General features: G+C 62.5%; 3 protein-coding genes across 7 annotated transcripts in view; 1 reads left to right on the forward strand and 2 right to left on the reverse strand.

Moving 5' to 3' along the window:
* Positions 1 to 7,237, reverse strand: part of NUP98 (nucleoporin 98 and 96 precursor) — a 44,467-nt gene extending 37,230 nt beyond the window's left edge. The window contains exons 1-5 of the mRNA XM_054164901.1: positions 7,127 to 7,237; positions 4,347 to 4,440; positions 2,898 to 2,999; positions 1,830 to 2,009; positions 758 to 897 (exon numbers count right to left, since the gene is read on the reverse strand). Of these exons, the coding sequence (XP_054020876.1) occupies positions 758 to 897; positions 1,830 to 2,009; positions 2,898 to 2,999; positions 4,347 to 4,419 (495 nt within the window). The 5' untranslated portion in view covers positions 4,420 to 4,440; positions 7,127 to 7,237. The remainder of the gene's footprint in view (positions 1 to 757; positions 898 to 1,829; positions 2,010 to 2,897; positions 3,000 to 4,346; positions 4,441 to 7,126) is intronic.
* A 478-nt stretch (positions 7,238 to 7,715) lies between these two features.
* PGAP2 (post-GPI attachment to proteins 2) lies at positions 7,716 to 21,693 on the forward strand. Of its 5 annotated transcripts, none has more exons than XM_054164896.1 (7): positions 7,716 to 7,727; positions 11,074 to 11,242; positions 12,590 to 12,842; positions 14,087 to 14,193; positions 20,542 to 20,650; positions 21,062 to 21,230; positions 21,381 to 21,693. In XM_054164896.1, exons 2-6 carry the CDS (start codon positions 11,084 to 11,086, stop codon positions 21,190 to 21,192), a joined length of 759 nt encoding a protein of 252 aa, XP_054020871.1. In that variant the 5' UTR covers positions 7,716 to 7,727; positions 11,074 to 11,083; the 3' UTR covers positions 21,193 to 21,230; positions 21,381 to 21,693. The 5 variants fall into 5 exon arrangements, with proteins under 5 accessions (XP_054020871.1, XP_054020872.1, XP_054020870.1 ...); XM_054164897.1 differs by lacking the exon at positions 7,716 to 7,727 and adding an exon at positions 7,856 to 7,877; XM_054164895.1 differs by lacking the exon at positions 7,716 to 7,727 and adding an exon at positions 7,980 to 8,031.
* Positions 21,694 to 25,431: 3,738 nt separating this feature from the next.
* Positions 25,432 to 26,007, reverse strand: RHOG (ras homolog family member G). The gene has a single exon (XM_009910637.2). The coding sequence runs from the start codon at positions 26,005 to 26,007 to the stop codon at positions 25,432 to 25,434; it is 576 nt and encodes a 191-aa protein (XP_009908939.1).
* Between the last annotated feature and the right edge of the window lie 586 nt (positions 26,008 to 26,593).

Raw genomic sequence — 26,593 nt, forward strand, 5'->3', positions numbered from 1 at the left:
TGGGGGTGCTGGGGGGCAAGGAGGTGCCCAGCAGCCAGCAAGGTGCCCTGGGGGACAAGGAGGTGTCCTGGGGGGCATGGAGCAGAGTGTGGGCAGCAGCAGGGGCAGGGAGGTTCTGCTGCCCCTCTGCTCTGCCCTGGGGAGGCCACAGCTGCAGGGCTGGGGCCAGGGCTGGGCTGCCCAGGTCAGAGCCTGGCAAGTGCTGGGGAGAGGCTGAGGGCCAGTGGGGGACAACAAAGTTGGGGAAGGAGCCTGGAGGAGCTGTGAGGAGCAGCTGGGGGGTTGAGGCTGGAGCAGAGCAGCCCCAGAGGGGAGCTGAGCAATGTTCAGCAAGAGCTCAAGCAGCTGTGGGGGGCAAGAGCCTGGGGCTGGCATCTGCTGAGGGGTGCCCAGGGCTCAAGGGGCAGCAAGGGGCAGCCAGGAGGTGCCAGCAGGAGCAACTTGTTTGGGGGGAGGCTGCTGGAGAGGCCTGGAGCAGGCTGCCCAGAGAGGCTGTGGAGAGCTTCCAACCCTCCCCAGCCATGGTGCCCCTGGGCAAAGCTCCTGGGGGTGCTCCTGGCCTGGGTGGGCTCCAGAGGTCCCTTCCCACCACCTCCAGCACAGAAGGGATGGTTTGGAATCATTTCAGAACGTTGTGGAGCTCCCCAAGTGAGCAAGCCAGAAGCTGACCTCCAGAAGTCCTCAAATTGCTGTTTTTTGGGGGGGTTGGGGATTGCTCTGGGGACACTCAGCTGCAGGAGGAAGCCCCCAGACTCACATTGAACTTGATGGTTGTCCCAGTAGGAGCTGCTGTGAAGCTGGTTGGCCCAAAGAGAGACCCAGAAGTGCTTCCAAAAGGGTTGGAGGTGGTGTTGGTGGTTCCAAAGAGGCCTCCACTGCTGGTGCTGGTTCCAAAGTCTTGGAAAAAAAGGAAAAGCTGTGAGGATGAAACCTGAAAAGGGAAGGAAACAGCCCCCAAAACACCCCAAACCAACCCTGGGAGCAGAGGGGAGGATGGAGAGGGTGGGAGTGGAAGGTTCTGCTCCCCAGTCCTCATCTCAAGGAAGAGTGGAGAAGGAGCAGCCAGGAACAGGAAGAAGATTCCAGGTGTTGAGGCTCCTCAAGAGGTTCTCCTCCCCAGGTCCTCAAAAGTTCCCAGCCAGAAGTCCCCAAGGGGTTCTCCCCACTCCCACCCCCGAGGTGCTCCACAGCTTCTCCTCCCTGCTATCCCCAGAGGTCCTCCACAGCTTCTCCATCCCTCTCAGAGGGCCTTGAGAGCTTCTCCTCCCTGTCAGAGGTCCTGAGGAGCTTCTTCCCCCCTCCCAGAGGTCCCTCTGCTCCCCTCAAAATGACCTCTAAGAAGCTGCCTTGGCTCTGGGGGTCTCCAGCAGCTGTTCAGAGGTGGTCCAAGCAGCAGCAACAAACCCAACTCAAAGTGACCTCAACCAGCAGGCCCAAAAAGGAGGGCATCAAGACCACCCACAAGATCCCCAGGCCAACCAATTCCACCTCACAGCTTCTCCACTCCCAGCTATGGGATTTGGACCACCTCAAGCTTGATCTTGGCTGCTGAGGTCCAGAATTAGGTCCTCAAAGCCAAAGCCTCCATGATGCCACCTGAGGAGCACCTGAAGGCCCCACCAACCCCAGACCCCCAGGAGGGTGACAGAGGTTGGACTCACTTCCAAAGCCAGCTCCCAGCTATGGGATTTGGACCACCCTAAGCTTGGCCTTGGCTGCTGAGGTCCATAACTACATCCTCAAACCAAACCCTGCATGGTGCCACCTGAGGAGGACCTCCAGGGCCCTTCAAGCCCAGGCCCTCAGGAGGGACAGAAGGTTGGACTCACTTCCAAAGCCAACAGGTTTGTTCTGGGTGAAGGCATTGTTCTGGGAGGAGAAGAGGCCTCCCCCAGTGCTGGTGGTGCCAAAGAGGCTGGTGGAGGTGCCAGTGGAAGTGCCAAAGCCAAAGCCTGTGCTGGTGGAGGAGGTGGCAGGCTGGCTGAAGGTGCTGGAACCAAACAATCCTCCTGCAGACAGAGAAGGACAATTAACCAAGGGCCATGAGGGGGCCTAGGGAGTGACTTCTTGGGGCTGTGGTGGTTTGGTTCCTTGTGGGGACTTTGGTGCTTTTTTGTTCTGCTTTCCAAGGTCTTCCTTTCCCTTTCCCCTCTCCTGACCTGCCCAGTCTGAGAGCTTGGGTTAAGGAAGCTGCTGAGGGCCAAGCAGGGCAAGGGCTGGTCCTGCTCCTGGGCAGGGACAACCTCCTGCAGCAGCACAGCCCAGGGGGGAGCTGCTGGGGAGCAGCTGGCAGGAGGAGGAGATGGGGGTGCTGGGGGGCAAGGAGGTGCCCAGCAGCCAGCAAGGTGCCCTGGGGGGCATGGAGCAGAGTGTGGGCAGCAGCAGGGGCACAGAGGGTCTGCTGCCCCTCTGCTCTGCCCTGGGGAGGCCACAGCTGCAGGGCTGGGGCCAGGGCTGGGCTGCCCAGGGCAGAGCCTGGGAAGTGCTGGAGAGAGTCCAGGGGAGGCTGAAGGCCAGAGGAGGACAACAAAGGTGGGGAAGGCTCTGGGGAAGTTGTGAGGAGCAGCTGAGGGCCCTGGGGGCTGCTGAGGCTGCAGCAGAGCAGCCCCAGAGGGGATCTGAGCAATGCTCAGCAAGAGCTCAAGGAGCTGTGGGGGACAAGAGCCTGGGGCTGGCATCTGCTGAGTGGTGCCCAGGGCTCAAGGGGCAGCCAGGAGGTGCCAGCAGGAGCAACTTGTTTGGGGTGAGGCTGCTGGAGAGGCCTGGAGCAGGTTGCCCAGAGAGGCTGTGGAGCCTCCTCCTGTGGAAAGCTCCAGAGGTCCCTTCCTACCACCACACCATGCTGGGATCCTGGGATTCTCTCCCCCAGGCTTCACTCCAGCCCATCCCAACCATACCTGGCTTAGTCTGGGTCGTCCCAAAGAGGCCTCCTGTGTTGCTGTTGGAGCCAAAGGCTGAGGTGCCAAAGGCTCCCCCACTGGTGGTACCAAAGCCAGCACCTGGAACAGCAGAGCCTGGGTAAAGCCACAACCCAAGCAGGTGGAGGAGAACCCAAAAGACTCAGGGCAAAGACTACAACATTTCATGGAATGGGTTGGGTTGGAAAAGACCTTCCAAGGTCATGGAGTCATAGAATGGCTTGAAGACACCTTCAGAGCTCATGGAGTCACGGAAGAAGTTGGGCTGGAGGCACTTTCAAAGGTGATGGAGTAATGGAATGGGTTGGAGGCACCTCCAAAGGCGATAGAAATCATGGAACAGGTTGGATTGAAAATGCCTTCAGAGGTCATGGAATCATGAAAAGAATTAGAAAGACCTTCAAAGGTCATGGAACAGGTTGGAGGTATCTTAAAGGCCATGGAAGGGGTTGGGTTGAAGGCACTTTGCAAGCTCATCCAGCCCAACCCCCCTGCAGCCAGCAGGGACAGCCCCAAGCAGAGCTCAGAGCCCCAAACACCCTGCCCTGGGCTGCTGCCAGCCAGGGGGCAGCTCCCAGCTCTCTGCCTGACCTCAACCAGGCTCTCCCCAGCCTCCTGCTCAAGAACTTCTTGCATGTCAGGAGCTGAAGTCACCCAGAGCAGAGCCACAGCTCTGCAAAGCCTCCACCAAGTTTTCTGCTCCAGGAAGTTGTTCTGCTGCCAGTTTGGAATCTGCCTGAATGCTTCCAGCTGAGAAGACAGTGGAGCCAGGTGGAGCTTGGGGGCTTCTCCCAAAGGAGAAGGAACAGGTTGAAAAAAGACCACCTCAAGGTAGCCCAGGAGAGGCTGATCTTGGCCCTGAGGAACAATTTGTGCCCCTTGAGGCTTGTCCAGGCCTGGCCCAGGCAGCCCAGGGCAGTGGTGGAGTGCCCATGGCTGGAGGGGTTTCAAAGCTGTAGAGCTGAGGGCCATGGGGGGGTGGTGTTGGGGCAGTGCTGAGGCCATGGCTTAGCCTCCATCACCTTCAAGATCTCCCAACCCAGATGATTCCAGGACTCCTCACTCCATCTCTGTCCTGAGGACATTCCCTCCCCCATTCCCAGCTCTCTCCCTGGAAGTCTTCCCACCAAATCCTGGGAGACTCCACCTCCATCCCTCCCCTGCCCAAACCTCTCCAGCAGAGTTGGATTCTTCCAACCCCTTCCTGAAAGGAAGTCTTCATACCTCTGAAATCTTGGAAGCTCCTCACCCCCCAAGCTGGGCCCCAGGGGGGGGAGACCACCCTGGGGGCTCCTCCACTCAGAGCCATCTCACAAGCCCAGCACCTTTCCAACTCCATGCCACCCACAGAATCCCAACCAGGAGCTGATCCTCCAGGAGAACAAAGCCCTCAAGGCCTGCAAAAGTCACCCCAGCTCCATCACTCACTTTGTCCAAAGGTGGAAGAGGTCCCAAATCCAGTGCTACCCCCAAAGGGGGTCCCAAAGGACTTGTTGAACATCTTCAGAGTTGTCTTCTAATCCTGGAAGAAGGAAAAAATGAGGTCTCAGCTACAGCCCAGCTGGAAAGATTCAAGGGTTCATCTTGCTCATGGTTGAGGTTGGTCAATAATTGCAGGCCTCCTGCCACAGACCACAGGAGAGGCAGCTGAGGTCCACCAAAAGGAATTTAAAGCAGAGTCAGAGCCCTCCAAGGGAGCAGACTCACAGGTTGGTGACATCAGGACATGCTTCCTGACCTCAATCCCAGCTGTGAGCCCCAGCTGAAGACACCCAGACACAGAACATCTGCCCTGAGCCAGCTCTGCTTAAAGGTCTCCAGAACACCTCAACCAGTTTGGTGATGAGACCAAACTGGGAGCAGTGCTGACAGCCCTGAGGCTGTGCTGGCAGCCAGGGAGCCCTGGGCAGGCTGAGAGCTGGGGGAGAGCAACCTCCTGAAGGCCAAGCAGGGCAAGGGCAGGGTCCTGCCCCTGGGCAGGGACAACCTCCTGCAGCAGCACAGCCCAGGGGGGAGCTGCTGGGGAGCAGCTGCCACGAGAAGGAGCTGGGGATGCTGGGGGGCAAGGAGGTGCCCAGCAGCCAGCAAGGTGCCCTGGGGGCCAAGGAGGTGTCCTGGGTGGGGGGCATGGAGCAGAGTGTGGGCAGCAACAGGGGCAGGAAGGTTCTGCTGCCCCTCTGCTCTGCCCTGGGGAGGCCACAGCTGCAGGGCTGGGCTGCCCAGGTCGGAGCCTGGGAACTGCTGGACAGAGGCTGAAGACCAGAGGAGGACAACAAAGGTGGGGAAGGGTCTGGAGAAATTATGAGGAGCAGCTGAGGGCCCTGGGGGCTGCTGAGGCTGGAGCAGAGCAGCCCCAGAGAGGATCTGCACAATGCTCAGTGAGAGCTGAAGGAACTGTGGGGGGCAAGAGCCTGGGGCTGGCATCTGCTGAGTGCTGCCCAGGGATAGGCCAAGGGTCACAAAGTGACAGCCAGGAGCTGCCAGCAGGAGCAACTTGTTTGGGGTGAGGTTGCTGGAGAGGCCTGGAGCAGACTGCCCAGAGAGGCTGTAGAGAGCTTCCAACCCCACCTGGCCATGGTGCCCCTGGACAAGCTGCTCCTGCTCCACTCCTACATTTGGGAACCTTCTCCATAGCTCCCCAGTTGCAGCTCATTTTAGATCCTCCTCACCACGAGGAACCAAGCAGAGAGCCAAACCCCACCAGACTGAAGCCATCAAACCATCATCTTTTTCTCCCTGCTGAGAAAGGTGACTCCAAATCCAGGCTTTGGGGACCCTCAGCTGTGTCCCACCACCCTCTGCAGCCATCCCAGTGCCACTGGAAGCCAAAGCAGTTACGCTCACACCAGTAGTTGTCCCGTGTTAAGCACTAACTACAGGGATGTCCTGGAGAGCCTTCAAGCTTCCAGAGCAGCAGCAAACCAGCAGAGAGAATTTTGTGGTGACCAAAGTCTTTTTTCACTTCCTCACTTCCTTCCTTACTAACTCCCTACTTCACTTCACTAACTTCCTTACTTCACTTCCTTACTAACTCCCACGGTGGTGGTGGGAGTCAGTCCAACCCCACCCTGCTCCAGCAGCTTGCCCAGGAGGACCATGGCCCAGGGGGTGGAGGGTGGGAGCAGGGTTGGAAGCTCTCCAAGGGGACAATCCCTGCCCTGCTCCTGCTGCCCACACCATTGCTGCTCCAGCCCAAGCTGCTGCTGCTGCCCTCCTTGCCCACCTGCCTCCTCTCCAGCTGCTGACACCAACCCCCCAGGGACTTTCCCACCAGGCACTTCCCAGCCCCTCTGCCCCCAGCTTGGAGCCTTCCTGGGCTTGTTGTGACCCAAAGGCAGGCCCCAACCTTTGGACTTGGTGACCTCATCCCACTGGCCTCCCCCATGGCTTCAGCCTGGCCCAGAGCCCTCTGTAGTTCCCTTCTGCCCCTCCAGCAGCTCAACTCCCACCCAGCTTGGTGCCATCTGCAAGCTGCCTGAGGGAGCCTCCAGCCCTCCCCGAGATCAGCAATGGAGACACTGAAGAGACCTGAACCAGACCTGAACCAGCACCGAGCCCTAAGGACACCTCTGGTGTCCAACCACAAACTGGAGCTGTCTCCATGGCTCACTGCCCTTTGGGCCTGGCCATCCAACGAGTTTTTAGTCCTTTCTCTCCAGCTGGCTCGCAACATCTCAGCTTCATCCCAACCCAGGGATTTCTGAGGTCACAGAGGCTGTAGGCGGCCCACAACCCCAATAACAGGGTGGGAGGAAAGGGCCAAGAAACACAAACAGGCAACAGCTCCCAAACTCAGGGGCGGGGACACGGCAGGACCCTCAGACCCGAGAGGAATACCACAAGAGAGACAGGTGGAGTAGGATCCAGTGGTGGCTAAGAGGAGCCTGGGGCGGAACTAGGGCCCAAGGGAGCGATAGTGGTCGAGAGGGTCCCGGAGTCGATAGAGAGAGGCCCAGCCCAGGGGCCCGGCGGAGAAGGACCAGGCCTCCCCAAAACCCTCCCTGCGGCCCCTCTCTCCGGCTTCATACGAGACCCACGCAACCCTCCGTCCCCCACCCAACCCCCACCGGGCCCCGCAGCCCCAGGTCAGCCCCGACTCTCGCATAGCAACGCCACAAAACAAAGGCCGCAGGGAGCCGCGGCGGCCTGCATGGCGGAGCAAGAGAAGAGATTCCCGGTTCTTTCCCACACCTTCTCCCGGGGCTTACCGCCACTGTCCGAAAGCAAAGGGTGCAAGAAGAGTAGCGAGAAGGAGGCGCAGGCCTGGCCAGGCCTCTCCGCGCCGCTCCCGCGGTGCCGGTGGCGCCGCCTCCGCCGCCGCCTCAGCGCGGAGCGGGGGAGAGGGAGGGAGCGAAACTGCGTCACAACCCGCCCCGCGCGCGCCTCCCAGCAGCCTTCGCGCGCCGCCGCCGCCGCCGCCGCCCATTGGCTGACGCCCGCTTGAAAACGAGGCAATTCCCTCCCATCCCTCCCCTTTCCCCTTCGCTGACTGGCTGAAGAAGGCGCGCCAACCTTTCCAGCGCCTTGAGCGCTGATTGGTTACCTGCAAACCGGAAGAGACGGAGCTGACGTCGCGGAAAGGTCCAGAAGCCCTCGCCTTTAAGCCCCGCGCTGAGATCCGGGCACTTTTGGCGACGCGCGTCCAATCGGCAGGCGCGCGTCGTGATGACGCAACGCAGGGGCGGGTGGCGCGCAGCGTGATGACGCAACCGGCCGGAGGGGCCTTAAAGGGGCCTTAAAGGGGCCTTGAAGGAGGCAGCGGCCGTGACGGCGCCCGGCCGGCAGGGGGCGCTGTCGGGGGTAGGGACGGTAAGGCCGGGCGCCCCCTATCGCGACCCTATCGCGACCCTATCGCGACCCTATCGCGACCCTATCGGGACCCTATCGGGACTATCGCGGGACTATGGTGCCTTTATTGCGTCCCTTTGTGTCCCTAGCGCGTCCCTGTGGAGCTGGAAGGTGGAATGGAGAGACCGGGGGGGGGCGCTGAGGGAAGCGGCAGGAAGGGGCGGGCGGTGGGAGGAGGAAGAGGAGGAGAAGGAAGGAGGAAGAGGGAGGAGGAGTGGTGGTGCCGGTGGCGGCTAGGGAGATGGGACGTGGAGGGAGCTGAGCGGTGAGAGGCTCGGGGCGGGGGGGAGGGGGGGTGTCTCTAGGGTGACCTGGGCGGGGGGGGGGATGGGGGGGGGGGGGATGGCTCTGGGGGGGGTCTTTGGTGGGAGGGGCGGATGTGGTTATGGTGGTGTCTCGGAGGGGGGTTTTGAGGGTCTCTGTGGTGACCCGGGGAGGGTCTTTGGGGTGTCCGAGGAGGGGTGGTGGCTCTGGGGGGGGGGGGGCGGCTTTGCGGGGGGTGTCTCTGGGGTGCCCTGGGGGGGAGGGGGTTGTCTTTGGGGTGTCCGAAGCGGGGTGATGGCTCTGAGGGAGTCTTTGGGGGTCTCTGGGGTGACCGGGGGGATGTCTTCGGGGTGTCCAAGGGGGAGATGATGTTTCTGGGTGGGCCTTTGGGGGTCTCTGGGATGACCTGGGGGGGTGTTGGTGTGTCCAAGGGGGAGATGATGTTTCTGGGTGGGTCTTTGGGGGGTCTTTGGGGTGTCCAAGGTGGGGGCGATGGCTCCGGGGGGGGGGGGGGGTCTCTGGGGTGACCTGGGAGGGTCTTTGGGGGTCTTTAGGGTGTCCAAGGGGAGGACAATGGCTCTAGGAGGGGGTCTTTGGGGGTCTCTGGGGTGACCTGGGAGGGTCTTTGGGGGTCTTTAGGGTGTCCAAGGGGAGGACAATGGCTCTAGGGGGGGCCTTTGGGGGTCTCTGGGGTGACCTGGGAGGGTCTTTGGGGTGTCCAAGGGGAGGACAATGGCTCTAGGAGGGGGCCTTTGGGGGTCTCTGGGGTGACCTGGGGGGCCTTGGGGGTGTCCAAGAGCAGTGATGTCTTTGGGGGGGGGTCTCGGGGGAGGGGGGGTCCCCAGGGGCTGTGAGGTCCCTGGCTTGAATGGGGGGGAGGGCACAGCACCGTGAGGACCCCAAAGTGTCTTTAGTTGGGGGGGAGGAAGAGGGTGTCTGGGGTCCCCCACCAGAGGTTGATCCCCTCAAGGATGACCCTAGGCCATGGTTTGTGGTAGCCACCAGCTCCAAGGGGGTCCAAGGTTCTAGGTGGGGTCCAGGTCCAGGTCTCCTTCTCCTGGTGGGGAGGAGAAGAGCTCCAGAAGCCCTCAGAGATGGAGAAGAGCTCCAGGGAAGCTCTTTGAGGTGGACTTTAGGGATGATGGGAAGGAGAAGACCTCCAGAAGCCCTCAGAGATGGTCTTTAGGGGTGGTGGGAAGGAAGCAGAGCTCCAAGAAGCCCTCAGAGATAGGCTGAGGGTCACTCAGTGGCCAAGCCAGGCTTAACCTGGCTGTGGCCTTGCCAGTCTGAGCCCAGCTGGACCATGGCCAAAGCCACCTGAGAAGGCTGAGGGCTGCTGAGCTGTGCCTGGGGGCAGGAGGTCAGGAATCTGCTGGAGATCTTCCACCTCCCAGGCTTCCTACACCTTCTCCAGGTGCTGAGCAGAGAGCTGGGTGACCTGGGTTCCTTCAGGCCATGGCTGCATGGGGGAGGGGTGGAGCTCGGCCAGCTCATGGTCCTGGAGGCCACAAAGCTGCTGAGCACAAGCTTGGACAACCCCAGGAAGGGTCTAGATGGAGGTGGCTCTTCCACAGGCACCTCCCATGGATTTCCAGGCTCATCTACAGCAGGCTGGCAGCTCCCGTGGTGGCCAGCAGGGACCTGGCCCTGCCCTGTCCCCCCCTGCCCCGTGGAGGCCAGCAGGGACCTGGCCCTGCCCTGTCCCCCCCTGCCCCGTGGAGGCCAGCAGGGACCTGGCCCTGCCCTGTCCCCCCCTGCCCCGTGGTGGCCAGCAGGGACCTGGCCCTGCCCTGTCCCCCCCCTGCCCCGTGGTGGCCAGCAGGGACCTGGCCCTGCCCTGTCCCCCCTGCCCCGTGGTGGCCAGCAGGGACCTGGCCCTGCCCTGTTCCCCCCTGCCCCGTGGTGGCCAGCAGGGACCTGGCCCTGCCCTGTTCCCCCCTGCCCCGTGGTGGCCAGCAGGGACCCGGCCCTGCCCTGTCCCCCCCTGCCCCGTGGTGGCCAGCAGGGACCTGGCCCTGCCCTGTCCCCCCCTGCCCCGTGGTGGCCAGCAGGGACCTGGCCCTGCCCTGTCCCCCCCCTGCCCCGTGGTGGCCAGCAGGGACCTGGCCCTGCCCTGTCCCCCCTGCCCCGTGGTGGCCAGCAGGGACCTGGCCCTGCCCTGTCCCCCCTGCCCCATGGTGGCCAGCAGGGACCTGGCCCTGCCCTGTCCCCCCTGCCCCGTGGTGGCCAGCAGGGACCTGGCCCTGCCCTGTCCCCCCCTGCCCCGTGGTGGCCAGCAGGGACCTGGCCCTGCCCTGTCCCCCCCTGCCCCGTGGTGGCCAGCAGGGACCTGGCCCTGCCCTGTCCCCCCCTGCCCCGTGGTGGCCAGCAGGGACCTGGCCCTGCCCTGTCCCCCCTGCCCCGTGGTGGCCAGCAGGGACCTGGCCCTGCCCTGTCCCCCCTGCCCCGTGGTGGCCAGCAGGGACCTGGCCCTGCCCTGTCCCCCCTGCCCCGTGGTGGCCAGCAGGGACCTGGCCCTGCCCTGTCCCCCCCTGCCCCGTGGTGGCCAGCAGGGACCTCCTTCACCCTCTGGTGGCCAGCAGGGACCTCCCCTCATGGCCTCTGCTGCCACTCTGACTTCCACTGCTCTCATGTTCTGCTCCATGGAGCTTGGTCTTTACTCCATCTCCAGAAGCTTCCTTAGTGGCCACCTGGGAACTGTGTGGCTGTTGGAGATGGGTGGGAGAGGTCCTCTCTGCCCAGCTCCAGCTCCCCTGGGTTGATCTTGGACCTTCCTCCACCCCCAGAGGGTTCCTTGGTGGCCACCTTGGAGCTGTGGGTGGGAGAGGTCCTCTCTGCCCAGCTCCAGCTCCCCTGGGTTGATCTTGGACCTTCCTCCACCCCCAGAGGGTTCCTTGGTGGCCACCTGGGAGCTGTGGGTGGGAGAGGTCCTCTCTGCCCAGCTCCAGCTCCAGCTCCTCAGACTGGCTTGGGCTTGGCTGTTGTGTGAAGGACCCAAGAGCCTCCCACACAGCCTTCCTCCTCCTCTCTCCTCCACCTCCAGGTGCTCCAAGATGTTCCAGGTGCCCCTGGACCGGGAGGGGATCCTCTTCAGGCTCCGCTTCACCACCTTGGCCCTGGGCACAGTCTTCTGTCCCCTCTTTGGTTTCCTCTTCTGTGTCATCTGGTCCTTGCTCTTCCACTTCCAGGAGACCACAGCCACCCACTGTGGGGTAAGAGAGCCTCAAGACCACCCCAACCCTCCTGCTACCTCAGCTGGAGGGAGGCCTCTGAGCTTCTGGGGCTGCTTCCCTCCAGGGGAGGGTTGGAAGGACTTTGGAGGAGCTCCTGGAGGCCTTCTGATGGAGTGGGAGAGGCAGCTGGGGGCTGGGCTGCTAAAAGGGACCTCTGGTGGGACTTCAGCTCCAGTGCTGGAGCAGCTCTGGAGGGCTCAGCACAGGCAGGGAGCTGCTGGGGCAGGGCCAGAGGAGGCCACAGCTGTGCTGGGGGGGGCTGGAAGGGCTCTGCTGGGTCCCCAGGCTGGCAGAGCTGGGGGGGCCCAGCCTGGAGAAGGCTCCAGGGAGACCTCCTGGTGGGCTGGCAGGGCTGGAAGGGGCCCAGGAGCAAGCTGGGCACAGTTTGGAGCAGGAGCTGTGGGGCCAGGCCAAGGAGGGATGGTTTGGAGCTCCAAGAGAGAAGATCTGAAGTAGATCTGAGGAAGTTCTTGAGCAGGAGGCTGAGGAGAGCCTGGTTGAGGTCAGGCAGAGAGCTGGGAGCTGCCCCCAGGCTGGCAGCAGCCCAGGGCAGGGTGTTTGGGGCTCTGAGCTCTGCTTGGGGCTGTCCCTGCTGGCTGCAGGGGGCTTGGGCTGGGTGAGCTTGGAAGGTGCCTCCAACCCAACTCACTCCATGGTTCCATGACCTTTGAAGGTCCTTCCAACCCATGCCATGATTCTGTCTCTGTCCTTAGCCCTTCCTTGGTGGTGGTGATGGAAGGATTGAACCTGGTGAAGCTGCAGATAACTGTCTGCTGGTGGAGTCACATCAGGCCTTAGGAAAGGACTTCCTGCTCCTGACAGAAGGACATTGAAAGGATGGGGCAGGGCCAGAGCAGGGCAAGGAAGCTGGGGAGGGGTCTGGGGAAGGAGGAGAAGGCTGTGGAGAAGTTGTGAGGAGCAGCTGAGGGAGCTGGGGGGGTTGAGGCTGCAGCAGAGGAGGCTGAGGGGAGACCTTGTGGCTCTCTGCAGCTCCCTGAGAGCAGCTTGCAGCCAGCTGGGGCTCAAGGGCTGCTCCTGAGGGCTGGGCCAAGAAGAGATGGCCTCAGGTTGTGGCAGGGGAGGTTGAGCTTGGCCCTGAGGAGCAATTGGTGCCCCTTGAGGGGTGCCCAGGCCTGTGGCAGCCTGCCCAGGGCAGTGGTGGAGTGCCCATGGCTGGAGGGGTTGGGAAGCTGTGGTGCTGAGGGCCATGGGGGGGTGGTGCTGGGGCAGTGCTGAGGCCACGCTTGGCCTCCATCCCCTCCCAGCTCTCTCCTTTCCCCCTCCCCCTGCCCCCAAGGACCTTCTGTGTGTGGCTGTGCCCCCCAGGTGCCCAACTACCTGCCCTCCATCAGCGCGGCCATCGGGGGCGAGACGCCGCAGCGCTACGTCTGGCGCCTCTGCGTCGGCCTGCACGCTGCCCCCCGCTTCCTGGTGGCCATCACCTACTGGAACCACTACCAGAGCTGCCCCTGCCCCCACCCTCGCTACCTGGGCCTCTGCCACTGCAACCTCCTCCTCAACCTCCTGGAGAACTTCGCCCTCCTCATCCTCACCTACGTCTCCTCCTCGGAGAACTATGGTAGGGAGAGCCCCCGGCTGCCCCCCGGCTGCCCCCCGGCTGCCCCCTGGCTGCCCCCTGGCTGCCCCCCGGCTGCCCCCCGGCTGCCCCGCCGGCTGCCCCCCGGCTGCTGCGCAGGGACGGGGCAGGAGCGGGGAGAGGAGAGGGGTGGGGGAGAGGGGGAAGGGGCAGGGGAGGGGCAGGAGGGGTTCACCTGGAGAGATGAAGAGTTGGGTGCTGAGGAACCTCCTGAAGGCCAAGCAGGGCACGGGCAGGGTCCTGCCCCTGGGCAGGGACAACCTCCTGCAGCAGCACAGCCCAGGGGGGAGCTGCTGGACAGCAGCTGCCAGGAGAAGGAGCTGGGGGTGCTGGGGGGGCACAAGAAGGTGCCCAGCAGCCAGCAAGGTGCCCTAGGGGAGGCCAAAGGTGTCCTGGGGGCATGGAGCAGAGTGTGGGCAGCAGCAGGGGCAGGGAGGTTCTGCTGCCCCTCTGCTCTGCCCTGGGGAGGCCACAGCTGCAGGGCTGGGGCCAGGACTGGGCTGCCCAGGGCAGAGCCTGGGAAGTGCTGGACAGAGGCTGAGGGCCAGAGAAGGACAACAGAGGTGGGGAAGGGTCTGGAGAAGTTGTGAGGAGCACACTGGGATGTGCTGTGGGGTGAAGAACACTGCCCAAGGACCTCCTCCCTGCTGGGTCCCCAGGCTGGCAGAGCTGGGGGGGCCCAGCCTGGAGAAGGCTCCAGGGACACCTTCTGGTGGGCTGGCAGGGCTGGAAGGGGCCCAGGAGCAAGCTGGGGACAGAGTTTGGAGCAGGAGCTGTAGGGCCAGGCCAAGGGGAGATGGTTTGGAGCTCCAGGAGAGAAGATCTGGAGTAGATCTGAGAAATTCTTCAGCAGGAGGCTGGGGAGAGCCTGGTTGAGGTCAGGCAGAGAGCTGGGAACTGCCCCCTGGCTGGCAGCAGCCCAGGGCAGGGTGTTTGGGGCTCTGAGCTGTGCTTGGGGCTGTCCCTGCTGGCTGCAGGGGGCTTGGGCTGGGTGAGCTTGGAAGGTGCCTCCAACCCAACCCCTTCCATGGTTCCATGACCTTGGAAGCCCTTTCCAGCCTGCCCTATTAAACTCTCCTCTTCCACCATGGTTGTTCTCAATCGTCTCCAAGCTCTTGTCCAACCAAAACCCTTCCATCATGCTCTCCTCCCTCCCTCCCTCCTTCCCTCCCCCTCCCTCCCCTCTCCCCTGCCTGAAGAGAAGACCTCTTGTGTCCTTCCTCCAGCAATCCACGAGAATGCCTTCATCATCTTCATCACCTCAGCCCTTGGCCACATGCTCTTGACCTGCATCCTCTGGAGGATGACTAAGAAACACACAGTAAGTCCTGAGGTACAGACAGCTCCTTTCCTTCTCTTCATGGGGTGCTTGGAGGGGGCTTGGCAGGGGGCTTCTGGGTGCTGCTGGTAGCCTTCCAGCCTCGGGCTTGGTGCTGGTAGCCACCCTTGGGTGCTCAGGGAGCTGCCAACATCCTCCTGGGCACCACAGTGCATCAGCAGCTCCCAAAGGAATGTGGGGAAGCTGCTTCTCAGGTCCTGCCTCCTGGGCTTGACCAAGGGCTGATGGGTGGAAGCCACCTCCTGGGTCGCCCCTCAGGGGTTTGGTGACCTCTCCTCACTCAAGGGTGGGCATTGCTGAGCTCCACTTGGCCTTCCTCTGGTCCTGCCCCATGGGAGCAGGTGACAGGTTGGGCCTGGTGGGCTTGAGGTGGGCTGGTCCTCAACTTAGGGCCCTCTGGATGTATCTGTGGGGTTGAACCCAAGCCTTCCATCAAAGCTCCACCTGTGTCCCTCCTGCCATCTCCAGGCTGCCTGCACCTCTTTGTCCTCCTCTCCTCACCCCAGCCCAACCTTCACACCCCCCTAGAAAGAAACTGGGAAGGGCCTCCAGGTCTTCTGGAGGGAGACCTTGAGGAGAAGCTGTTGGAGATGTGTGACCTTCTCCCAGGGTTGGGAAGCTGCTGAGAACTGGGAGCAGGGGGCTCCAGGAGGATCACATCCTGCTCCATCATGGCTCTTGGGGGTCCCATCAGTGCTCCAAGGTCACCTGCTGGCCTCTAAAGACCTGGACAAGAAGCTTCCAGAAGTTCTTTGGTTCCAAACTCCCCCAGGAAAGGAGCCTCTGGAGACCTCCTTGCCCAGCTGCCAGCTCACAGGAGGACAGCATCAGATGCTTGGTTGTGAGGTGGGGCTGGGGGCTGTGACCTCTAAGCCTCCATCTCATGCTGGAGATGAGGACCTGGCTGTGAGGAGCAGGACAGGGCCTTGACCCAGCAGAGCTTCAGAGCTCTGCACCTGGCTCTCCTCTGCTGCTGGGGTGGCTTCCTCCTAGCTTAATCTTGGAGAACTCCATGGCAAAGTGCTCCTGGGGGTGGTGGTGCACTGCTTGCAGGTTGTCCTCCTTTGCCAGGTCAGCAGTGGTGTGGGCAGCAGGAGCAGGGCAGGGATTGTGCCCCTGGGCTGGGCACTGGGGAGCCCACAGCTGCAAGCCTGGGGGCAGGGTTGGGCCCTCCCTGCCAGGAGGACCTTGAGGGCTGGGGCAGGGCCAGAGCAGGGCAAGGAAGCTGGGGAGGGGTCTGGGGAAGGAGGAGAAGGCTGTGGAGAAGTTGTGAGGAGCAGCTGAGGGCCCTGGGGGGGTTGAGGCTGCAGCAGAGGAGGCTGAGGGGAGACCTTGTGGCTCTCTGCAGCTCCCTGAGAGCAGCTTGCAGCCAGCTGGGGCTCAAGGGCTGCTCCTGAGGGCTGGGCCAAGAGGAGATGGCCTCAGGTTGTGGCAGGGGAGGTTGAGCTTGGCCCTGAGGAGCAATTGGTGCCCCTGGAGGGGTGCCCAGGCCTGTGGCAGGCTGCCCAGGGCAGTGGTGGAGTGCCCATGGCTGGAGGGGTTGGGCAGCTGTGGTGCTGAGGGCCATGGGGTGGTGGTGCCCTGGGGCAGTGCTGAGGCCATGCTTGGCCTCCATCACCTTCAAGCTCTCTCCCAACCCAATCCATGACCCTCCAATGGATGAGGAGCAACTTGCAGGCTTGGGGGGTGGTGTCCCCCCCCCAGTCTCAGCATCCCCATGGAGCTGAGGGGTCCTGCTGGAGGCAGGGCTGGTCCCTGTCACCTGCAGCAGGTCCCTGTGTCACCAGATGGAGCTGTGGCCCAGGGAGGAGGAGGAGCAGCAGGGAGAGGAGCAGGCTGGGCAAGTTCCCTCCACAAAGGCAAAGCCCTGCAGGGTTTGATGGCAGCAGGGCCAGCAGCTTGGCTGTGCCTGGCAGAGCTGCCCAAGGCCTTGTGGTCAGCCAGGCTGTGATAAGGAGGTGCCAGCCCTACCTTGCCCCTCCAGCTTGGCCTGGTCTCCCCAGCAGGGACCTGTGAAGGCCCAAGCTGGGCTGCTGCTCTGAGTCCCAGCCACAGGGGCAGGCTGGGCAGCATCTGCTGGGGCCTCTCCTGGCTGTTGTGCTCCTCAGGAGCAGGCCAAGGCTCAGCTGGGGCTTGGCAGGGCTGCTGCCACCTCCTCCAGGTCTGAGTGGAGCTGCTGGTGGGAGCTGGAGCAGCAAAAGCTGGGCTGGGATAGGGCTGGGTGAGGGCAACTCAAATCCTGGGGGCAGGGTTGGGCTCTCCCTGGCAGGAGGACCTTGAGGGCTGGGGCAGGGCCAGAGAAGGGCAAGGAAGCTGGGGAGGGGTCTGGGGAAGGAGGAGAAGGCTGTGGAGAAGTTGTGAGGAGCAGCTGAGGGAGCTGGGGGGGTTGAGGCTGCAGCAGAGGAGGCTGAGGGGAGACCTTGTGGCTCTCTGCAGCTCCCTGAGAGCAGCTTGCAGCCAGCTGGGGCTCAAGGGCTGCTCCTGAGGGCTGGGCCAAGAGGAGATGGCCTCAGGTTGTGGCAGGGGAGGTTGAGCTTGGCCCTGAGGAGCAATTGGTGCCCCTGGAGGGGTGCCCAGGCCTGTGGCAGGCTGCCCAGGGCAGTGGTGGAGGCCCCATGGCTGGAGGGGTTGGGAAGCTGTGGAGCTGGGGCAGTGCTGGGGCCATGCTTGGCCTCCATCACTTCAAGGCCTCACCAACCAAAACCATTCCATGGCTCTAGGGCCCAGGTGACCTCTTCCTGTAGAGCATGTCAGGGCCCAGGTCTGGCTCTGTTCTTGTTGGCTGTGAGCAACTCTTTGGCCACTTCCAGCCCAGGAGGAGGTGGCAGGAGGAGAAGGATGTCCCACAGTGTCCTCTGCAGGAGAACCTTCCAAAGGTCTCCAGGGGAGGTTCAGGTTCTCCAGGGACCACCTGCAGGGAGAAACTCTATGGAAGAAGCCTGGAACTTGATCCCAACCTTCCTCCTGTTGGTCTGGCAGTGGTGGCTTTGGTGACCACTGCTGGAGGAGATGAAGCTCTCCCACCCCAGCTGGGTGGCCCAGGAGGTGTGGAAGGAGAGGCTGGAGGCTCAGCACAGGGAGGGCAGGAGTTGGACTTGTGAAAGCCTCCAGCCTGGGTGCAGCTTCGTGTTGCAACCTCCTCTGCCAGGGCAGGAAGGTGCTGAGAGAGCAGCTCCTGAAGGGGGGAAGAGCAGAGCCTGGGCAAGGGGGCAGCTGGGGGAGAGGAGGATGAGGAGGAGAGGAAGGAGAATGAGGAGGAGATGTGTGCCCCTGGAGGCTTGCCCAGGCCTGTGGCAGGCTGCCCAGGGCAGTGGTGGAGTCCCCATGGCTGGAGGGGTTGGGAAGCTGTGGAGAGGCCACAGCTGGGGCACCAATTGCTCCTCAGGGCCAAGCTCAACCTCCCCTGCCACAACCTGAGGCCATCTCCTCTTGGCCCAGCCCTCAGGAGCAGCCCTTGAGCCCCAGCTGGCTGCAAGCTGCTCTCAGGGAGCTGCAGAGAGCCACAAGGTCTCCCCTCAGCCTCCTCTGCTGCAGCCTCAACCCCCCCAGCTCCCTCAGCTGCTCCTCACAGCTTCTCCAGAGCCTTCTCCTCCTTCCCCAGACCCCTCCCCAGCTTTGTTGCCCTTCTCTGGACACCTTCCAGCATCTCAATGTCCTTCTTCACCTGAGGGGCCCAGAGCTGGACACAGCACTCAAGGTGTGGCCTAACCAGTGCTGAGCACAGGGCACAATGACCTCCCTGCTCCTGCTGGCCACACTGCTCCTGATGCAGGCCAGGATGCCATTGGCCTTCTTGGCCCCCTGGGCACACTGCAGGCTCATGTTCAGCCCACTCTCAACCAGCACCCCCAGGTCCCTCTCAGCCTGGCTGCTCTCAGCCACTCTAAGCCCAGCCTGTAGCTCTGCCTGGGGTTGTTGTGGCCAATGTGCAGCACCTGGCACTTGGATGTGTTCAATGTGATGCCCTTGGACTCTGCCCATCTGCCCAGCCTGGCAAGGTCCCTCTGCAGAGCTCTCCTACCCTCTGCCAGCTCAACTCCTGCCCCCAGCTTGGTGTCATCTGCAACCTGACTGCTGATGGACTCAGTGCCCTCAGCCAGATCATTCTGAAGACCCAAATGTTCTGAGGAGCTTTCTGGAGAGGCTTCTGAAGCCCCCAAAGTTGTGCCCCCCTGCAGCTCAGAGGAGCTCCACAGGAGGTAGCTGCAACCATTTCCTCTGTGGTGGGAGCTGGAGGAGAACAAAGCTTGGCTGGTGACCTCCTCTTCCGCTGTGAAACTCAACCTCAGGGCCTCCTCCTCTTCCTGCTGCTGGTTCCACCCTTGGCTTCCCACCACTGCTCACCCCACACCTCCTTCTCCTCCTGTATGGGGCTAAGAAGCTTCTCCAGAAGCTCCTCAGAAGTTTTGAGGGCTCCAAAAGCTCCTCCAGAAGCTCCTCAGAACATTGGGGGCTCCAGAATCTGCTCCAGAAGCTCCTCAGAACATTGGGGGCTCCAGAATCTGCTCCAGAAGCTCCTCAGAACATTTGGGGGCCTCAGAAGCTGCTTCAGAAGCTCCTCAGAACATTTGGGGGCTCCAGAAGCTGCTCCAGAAGCTCCTCAGAACATTTGGGGGCTCCAGAAGCTGCTCCAGAAGCTCCTCAGAACATTTGGGGGCTCCAGAAGCTGCTCCAGAAGCTCCTCAGAACATTTGGGGGCCTCAGAAGCTGCTCCAGAAGCTCCTCAGAACATTTGGGGGCCTCAGAAGCTGCTTCAGAAGCTCCTCAGAACATTTGGGGGCTCCAGAATCTGCTCCAGAAGCTCCTCAGAACATTTGGGGGCTCCAGAAGCTCCTCAGAACATCTGGGGGCTCCAGAAGCTGCTCCAGAAGCTCCTCAGAACATCTGGGGGCTCCAGAAGCTGCTTCAGAAGCTCCTCAGAACATCTGGGGGCCTCAGAAGCTGCTCCAGAAGCTCCTCAGAACATCTGGGGGCTTCAGAAGCTGCTCCAGAAGTTCTGGGCAGAAGAATCTTCACCATCATCATCATCACCTCCACCACAGCAGGCCATGGTTGGGGTGGGCAGGGTTGGGTCTTGTGCTGGTGAAGGCAACCACCATGAGGTTTCTTCTTCCTCTTCCTCTCTGGGTTTTCCTCCTTGCTGGGACTGGCTGCTGGTGGTGGTGGTGGAAACTCTGAGGTGGAGCTTTGAGTGACATTTTCCACCTCCTTCTCCTCTTCTGTGAGCAGGGAGGAAGTTGTCTCAGGGGAAACCACCAACCCCAGAGGGAAAGTCCCCTCCCACCACCCAGAAACTGCCAGCTGGGACATCTCCAACCCTTCCTGCTTGGGCTTCACCCCCAGCCTTCTGAGATGGAGATGCTTTGGGGTTCCCCAAGGGTCCTTCTTGATGCCCAGCACTGCCCCAGCACCACCACCCCATGGCCCACAGCTCCACAGCTTCCCAACCCCTCCAGCCATGGGCACTCCACCACTGCCCTGGGCAGCCTGCCACAGGCCTGGGCACCCCTCCAGGGGCACCAATTGCTCCTCAGGGCCAAGCTCAACCTCCCCTGCCACAGCCTGAGGCCATCTCCTCTTGGCCCAGCCCTCAGGAGCAGCCCTTGAGCCCCAGCTGGCTGCAAGCTGCTCTCAGGGAGCTGCAGAGAGCCACAAGGTCTCCCCTCAGCCTCCTCTGCTGCAGCCTCAACCCCCCCAGCTCCCTCAGCTGCTCCTCACAACTTCTCCACAGCCTTCTCCTCCTTCCCCAGACCCCTCCCCAGCTTCCTTGCCCTGCTCTGGCCCTGCCCCAGCCCTCAAGGTCCTCCTGGCAGGGAGGGCCCAAGCCTGCCCCCAGGCTTGCAGCTGTGGGCTCCCCAGTGCCCAGCCCAGGGGCACAATCCCTGCCCTGCTCCTGCTGCCCACACCATTGCTGCTGCTGCCCAGGCTGCTGCTGCCCTCCTTGCCCCCCTGGGCACCCCCTGGCTCCTCTCCAGCCTCTGCCACCAACCCCCCCAGGGCCTTTCCCCCCAGGCACTTCCCAGCCCCTCTGTCCCCAGCCTGGAGCCTTCCTGGCCTTGCTGTGCCCCAGGGTCAGGTCCCAGCCCTTGCCCTTGGTGCCCTCATCCCATTGGCCTCCCCCATGGCTCCAGAGCCCTCTGGAGCTCCCCCCTGGCCCTCCAGCAGCTCAGCTCCCACCCAGCTTGGTGCCATCTCCAAGTGGTGATGGAGCCAGGCCAGAGCTTGGCTGGGGCAGGAGGTGGCTGCTGCAGCATCTCCAGGCTCCAGAGGGCTGAGGCCTGGGGACCTTTGGTGGCCCTCAGCAGGTTGCCAGGTGGTGACCCAAGCCTTGGCCTCTTGCAGGAGCGGAGGTCCTACAAGTGGAAGCAGCTGCTCTTCCTCTTCACCTTCATCACCTTTGGCTTTGCTGTCTGTGTCTACTTCCACCACAATTGGTACTGTGGGCCTGGAGGTAAGGAGACAACAGCCCCAGGACTCAGGTCCTCAACCATCCCTGCTAGATCAGCCCAGGGAAGGCACCAAAGGGCAGGAGAAGTGCTAGGAGAGGGTTGGGGCCCATGGGATGAGTTCCTCACCCAGCCTCCTGCTGCCCTGAGCTGCTCCAGGAGCTCTTCCAGCCCCTCAGGAGGTGCTGCAGGAGCTCCTCTAGGAAGTCTTTCAGCTCCCAAGGTGTTCCAGGAGCTCCTCCAGCTCCTAAGGTGCTTCAGGAGCTTCTGCAGCTCTAGGAGCTCCTCCAGCCCCTGAGGAGATCCTCCAAGAGCTACTCTAGTCCTTGAGGAGGTGCTCCAGGAGCTCCTCCACCTTCTTCAGCTATGTCTGCAGGTTGTCCTCAGCTGGTGTTGTTTTTGTCTCCTTTCCCCAGTCTACACCATCTTTGCCTTCCTGGAGTACTTGGTTGTCCTCTCCAACATGGCCTTCCACATGACTGCCTTCTGGGACTTTGGCAACAAGGAGCTGGTGGTGAGCTCCCTGCTGGAGGAGAAGCACTTCTGAGGTGGCTTCCAGACACAGCCTGGTGCCAGGACAGAAAGGTCTTCTCCTGCTGCTTCTACAGCTGCTCCAAGCATCATCCCATGGGGAACAGGGGGGGAAGGTTTGGAGGACCTGGTGGGATGGCTTCAACCTCCTCCTTCTCCTCTTCCTCCTCCTCCTGCTTTGCCTCATGGTTCCTTCTCCTCCAGGTTGGAGGTTGATGGTCAAGGTCCTCCCAAAGGGTTCTGGTGGCCTTCCAAGCCTTGAAGGGGAAGGGAGCAATGCAAGGAGAAGGTGAGACCAGGATGGAGCTGCCAAGAACATCCAAGCTCTGCTCTGGCCTTTGCTCAGAAGACCTCTCCAGCAAGCCAAGGGTCGCTCTGCTCCAGGCCAAGGCCACCTTGGGGAGCCTGGGGCTTGTAGATTGGTGCTGGAGGGCTGTGCTCTTGATGTCTGCTTGGGTTCCTCTGGGCCTTGGCTTGGGATCTGCTGAGCTTCAGCGGTGATTTGGGATCTGCTGAGCTTCAGCGGTGATTTGGGATCTGCTGAGCTTCAGAGGTGATTGGGGATCTGCTGAGCTTCAGAGGTGATTTGGGATCTGCTGAGCTTCAGAGGTGATTGGGGATCTGCTGAGCTTCAGCAGTGGCTTGGGCTGGGATCTGCTGAGCTTCAGAGGTGATTTGGGATCTGCTGAGGTTCAGCTGTGGCTTGGGCTGGGATCTGCTGAGCTTCAGAGGTGATTTGGGATCTGCTGAGCTTCAGAGGTGATTTGGGATCTGCCGAGCTTCCGAGGTGGCTTGGGCTGGGATCTGCTGAGGTTCAGATGTGATTTGGGATCTGCTGAGGTTCAGAGATGGCGTGGGATGGGATCTGCTGAGCTTCAGAGGTGGCTTGGGCTGGGATCTGCTGAGGTTCAGAGGTGGCTTGGGATCTGCTGAGGTTCAGAGGTGGCTTGGGCTGGGATCTGCTGAGCTTCAGATGTGGTTTGGGATCTGCTGAGGTTTAGTGGTGGGCTGGGATCTGCTGAGGTTTAGTGGTGTCTGAGGAGGAGGAGAACCTTAATCTACCAGGGTGCAGAAGAGCAGTGGCATGGTGCTGGTGGTGGCACCTTAGCCATGGGGGTGATGCCACCTTGGCTGTGGGGGTTGTGGCATCTTGGCCCTGGGGGTGATGCCACCTTGGAACCTGGGGGTGATGCCACCTTGGCCATGGTGGTGGCACCTTGGTGTGTGTTGGGTGCTGGCAGCTGTCTGGAAGAGGAGCAGCAGGAGGAGAAGGCTGAGCCTGCCTTGACCGTTGGGCAGCTTTCAGCTGGACCCTGCCAGGCCCCTGGTGGCTCCAGGGCATCAGCAGAGCCACCACCACCAGAAGCCCCCTGAGATGCCTCCAGCCTCATCTCTCTTGCTGCCAGGCCTTGGGCAGGGCTCTGCTTGGTGGCCTTCAAGCAGGTCCTGCCACCCCCTCATGTCCCCCTGTGGCTGTGTCCCCCCTGCCCTGTCCCTGGGCCTGGGGGCAAATAAAGCAGCTGAGGACTTGGGACACCTCCTGGCACAGCCTCCAGGCCTCCTCCAAACACTTTGGCTACTGCATGGTCCCAGTGGGGCCAGCAGGGACACAGCCCTGCCTGGGACACCGGGGGGGGGTGGGAGGTGGACCTGGGGTGGTGGGGCTGGGGGGCAGGAGGTGGTCCTGGGGTGGTGGGGCTGGGGTGGAGGAGGTAGACCTGGGGTGGTGGGGCTAGGGGGCAGGAGGTGGACCTGGGGTGGTGGGGCTGGGGGGCAGGAGGTGGAGCTGGGGTGGTGGGGCTGGGGTGGAGGAGGTAGACCTGGGGTGGTGGGGCTAGGGGGCAGGAGGTGGACCTGGGGTGGTGGGGCTGGGGGGCAGGAGGTGGTCCTGGGGTGGTGGGGCTGGGGTGGAGGAGGTAGACCTGGGGTGGTGGGGCTAGGGGGCAGGAGGTGGACCTGGGGTGGTGGGGCTGGGGGGCAGGAGGTGGAGCTGGGGTGGTGGGGCTGGGGAGGAGGAGGTGGACCTGGGGTGGTGGGGCTGGGGTGGTGGGGCTGGGGGGCGGGAGGTGGACCTGGGGTGGTGGAGCTGGGGTGGAGGAGGTGGACCTGGGGTGGTGGGGCTGGGGTGGAGGAGGTGGACCTGGGGTGGTGGGGCTGGGGGGCAGGAGATGGACCTGGGGTGGTGGGGCTGGGGTGTGGCCCATGGACCATTGGTGCTGTGGTCCTCACTTCATGGCACCACCACTGCCCCACCTGCATCTCCCCTGCCTGCTCCTGGAGATGAAGGTTTGTGGTGGGAGCCCTCCAGCCATGGGGAGAGCCCTGGTGAGCTCTGCTGAGGGTGCTCATGGGGGGAGCAGGATGTGGCCATGGGGATCCCTATGGAGGGAACAGCACATGGCCATGGGGATCCCTATGGAGGGAGCAGCACATGGCCATGGGGATCCCTGTGGAGGCAGCAGGATGTGGCCATGGGGATCCCTATGGAGGGAACAGCACATGGCCATGGGGATCCCTGTGGAGGGAGCAGCACGTGGCCATGGGGATCCCTGTGGAGGGAGCAGCACATGGCCATGGGGATCCCTGTGGAGGGAGCAGCACATGGCCATGGGGATCCCTGTGGAGGGAGCAGCACATGGCCATGGGGATCCCTGTGGAGGGAGCAGCACATGGCCATGGGGATCCCTGTGGAGGGAGCAGCACGTGGCCATGGGGATCCCTGTGGAGGCAGCAGGATGTGGCCATGGAGATCCCATTCCTACCTCTTCCAGTGTCCCCACTGCATGCAGAGCAACCTCCCCATGGCCACCTCCTGGGATGTCCCCAAGCCCTGCTGGCTCTATGTGGCCATGGTGGTGGCCAGGGGTTGGAGTTGGCCCTGCTGGTGATACCTTGGGCTTCCCTGGGCAGTGTGAAGGAGTCCAGCTCAGCTTGGGGACATCCTTGTGTTGTCCCCAAGGGTGGCTTCAGTGATGTCCCCACGCTTGGGCCACAGGCAGGAGAGAACAGGAGACAAAGCAGGACCTGGGCACAAGCTTTTATTTCAGGAGAAACATCTCAGGGAGCATCTGTGGTCCCCAGCAGGGGCCCTGCTGCCCTGCAGAGCCCGGGACCATGGGCCCCTGGCAGTGCCCAGGCTCATCCCAACACCCCCAGCACCCAGGGGACCTCCTGGACCACCCACAGCCCACAGCAGGATGAGGTTGTCCCAGCCCTGGGAGGTGCCATGGTGGAGGAGATGAAGGTGGAGCTCACAGGTCCCCATGGAGAGCCCAGGGTGGAGCTCACAGGTCCCCATGGGGTCAGGGAGGAGGTCTCAGGTCCCCGTGGGGTCAGGGAGGAGGTCTCAGGTCCCCAGGAGGTGCTGAAGGTTGCTTTGGAAGGTTCCTGTTTGGTGATGAGGGCAAGGAGAAAGAATTTGGCCAAGCCAAGCACCTCCTCCTGAGGAAGCCTTAGTGGGGCCAGAGAGGGAATCCAGTGAGAGCCAGGCCCAGGGCAGGAGGTGCCATGGGGTCAGGAGGTCTCCACTGTCCCCAGGCTGGTGGCTGGCTGAGTGCAGGAGGAGCTCCTGGCTGCTGAAAGTTTTGGTGGCCCTGGTGCCACCATCCCTGAGAGGCACAAGCCAGGCTCCAGGGGACTCCACCACCACCAAGAGAAGCTTCTGGTGGGCACCAGGAGCTCTGGGACCACCAGGATGGAGGTCCTGAGGTGCCAGGGAGCCCAGGTACCTGCTTGTGTCCCATCACAGGAGGACACAGGAACCTCTTGGGCTTGGAGGGGCTGCGGTTGAGCACAGCCCTGATGGCCTCAGTGAAGACCTCTTTGATGCCCTCCTGGTTGAGGGCAGAGCACTAAGGTCCCCTCGGGGTGCTCCAGGTGGAGGCCACAGATCCTCATGGGGTGAAGGTGGAGGCCACAGATCCCCTCGGGGTGCTCCAGGTGGAGGCCACAGATCCTCATGGGGTGAAGGTGGAGGCCACAGATCCCCATGGGGTGCTCAGAGTGGTGGTGGAAGGTCCCCATGGGGTCAGGGTGGAGCTCACAGGTCCCCTTGGGGTGCTGAGAGTGGAGGTGGAAGGTCCCCATGGGGTCAAGGTGGAGCTCACAGGTCCCCTTGGGGTGCTCAGAGTGGAGGTGGAAGGTCCCCATGGGGCCAAGGTGGAGGCCACAGGTCCCCATGGGGTCAGGGTGTCGGCGGTAGGTCCCCTTGGGGGTCTCAGGCTGGTCTCTGGTGGGTGGCCACCAGCTCGCCCCATCAGAGGAGGACGCAGGACCTCTTGGTCTTGGCCGGGCTGGGGTTGAGCACGGCCCTGACGGCCTCGGTGAAGACCTCTTTGATGCCCTCCTGGTTGAGGGCAGAGCACTCCAGGTACTTGACCGCCCTGATCTGCCTGCAGAGGCTGAGGCCCTGCTGGGTGCTGATGGGAGCCTGGTTCTGCTCCTTCAGCTTCCTCAGGGCCTCGGGGTCGTGCCTGAGGTCCTTCTTGGTGCCCACCAGCAGGACGGGGACGCTGGGGCAGTGGTGGCACACCTCGGGGTACCACTTGTGCTTGACGTTCTCGTAGGAGGGGGGGCTGGCCACCGAGAAGCAGATGAGGAAGACGTTGGTCTGGGGGTAGGAGAGGGTCCGGAGGCGGTCGTACTCCTCCTGGCCGGCCGTGTCCCACAGGTTGAGGCTGAGGGTCCGGCCGTCCACCGTGGTCTGGGCGCTGTAGTTGTCGAAGACGGTGGGGATGTACTCGCGGGGGAAGGCCCTGGTGGTGTAGCAGATCAGCAGGCAGGTCTTGCCCACCGCCCCGTCCCCCACCACCACGCACTTGATGCTCTGCATCTCCCGCCCCAAAGGGTGCTCAGAGGGATTCGAGGCTCCTCAGTGGTCTTTGAGGCTCCTCAGTGGTCTTTGAGGTTCCTCAGAGAGATTTGAGGTTCCTCAGAAGGCTTTGAGGTTCCTCAGAGGGATTCGAGGCTCCTCAGAGGGATTCGAGGCTCCTCAGAGGGATTCGAGGCTCCTCAGAGGGATTCGAGGTTCCTCAGAGGGATTCGAGGTTCCTCAGAGGGATTCGAGGCTCCTCAGAGGGATTCGAGGCTCCTCAGAGGGATTCGAGGCTCCTCAGAGGGATTCGAGGCTCCTCAGAGGGATTCAAGGTTCCTCAGAGGGATTCGAGGCTCCTCAGTGGTCTTTGAGGCTCCTCAGTGGTCTTTGAGGTTCCTCAGAGGGATTCGAGGCTCCTCAGAAGGCTTTGAGGCTCCTCAGAGGGATTCGAGGCTCCTCAGTGGTCTTTGAGGCTCCTCAGAGGGATTCGAGGTTCCTCAGAAGGCTTTGAGGTTCCTCAGAGGGATTCGAGGTTCTTCAGAAGGCTTTGAGGTTCCTCAGAGAGATTTGAGGTTCCTCAGAAGGCTTTGAGGTTCCTCAGAGG

Source organism: Dryobates pubescens, chromosome 10 (assembly GCF_014839835.1).
Source record: "Dryobates pubescens isolate bDryPub1 chromosome 10, bDryPub1.pri, whole genome shotgun sequence".
NCBI classification, from domain to species: domain Eukaryota; kingdom Metazoa; phylum Chordata; class Aves; order Piciformes; family Picidae; genus Dryobates; species Dryobates pubescens.

Excerpts from the sequence above, each read along its gene's own strand:
- RHOG (XM_009910637.2), bottom strand. The coding sequence starts at position 26,007 with ATGCAGAGCATCAAGTGCGTGGTGGTGGGGGACGGGGCGGTGGGCAAG.
- PGAP2 (XM_054164896.1), top strand. The coding sequence starts at position 11,084 with ATGTTCCAGGTGCCCCTGGACCGGGAGGGGATCCTCTTCAGGCTCCGC. Across the intron at positions 14,194-20,541 it reads AACACACAGTAAGTCCTGAG|GAGCGGAGGTCCTACAAGTG; the intron begins GTACAGACAGCT and ends GGCCTCTTGCAG. Across the intron at positions 20,651-21,061 it reads TTGGTACTGTGGGCCTGGAG|TCTACACCATCTTTGCCTTC; the intron begins GTAAGGAGACAA and ends TCCTTTCCCCAG.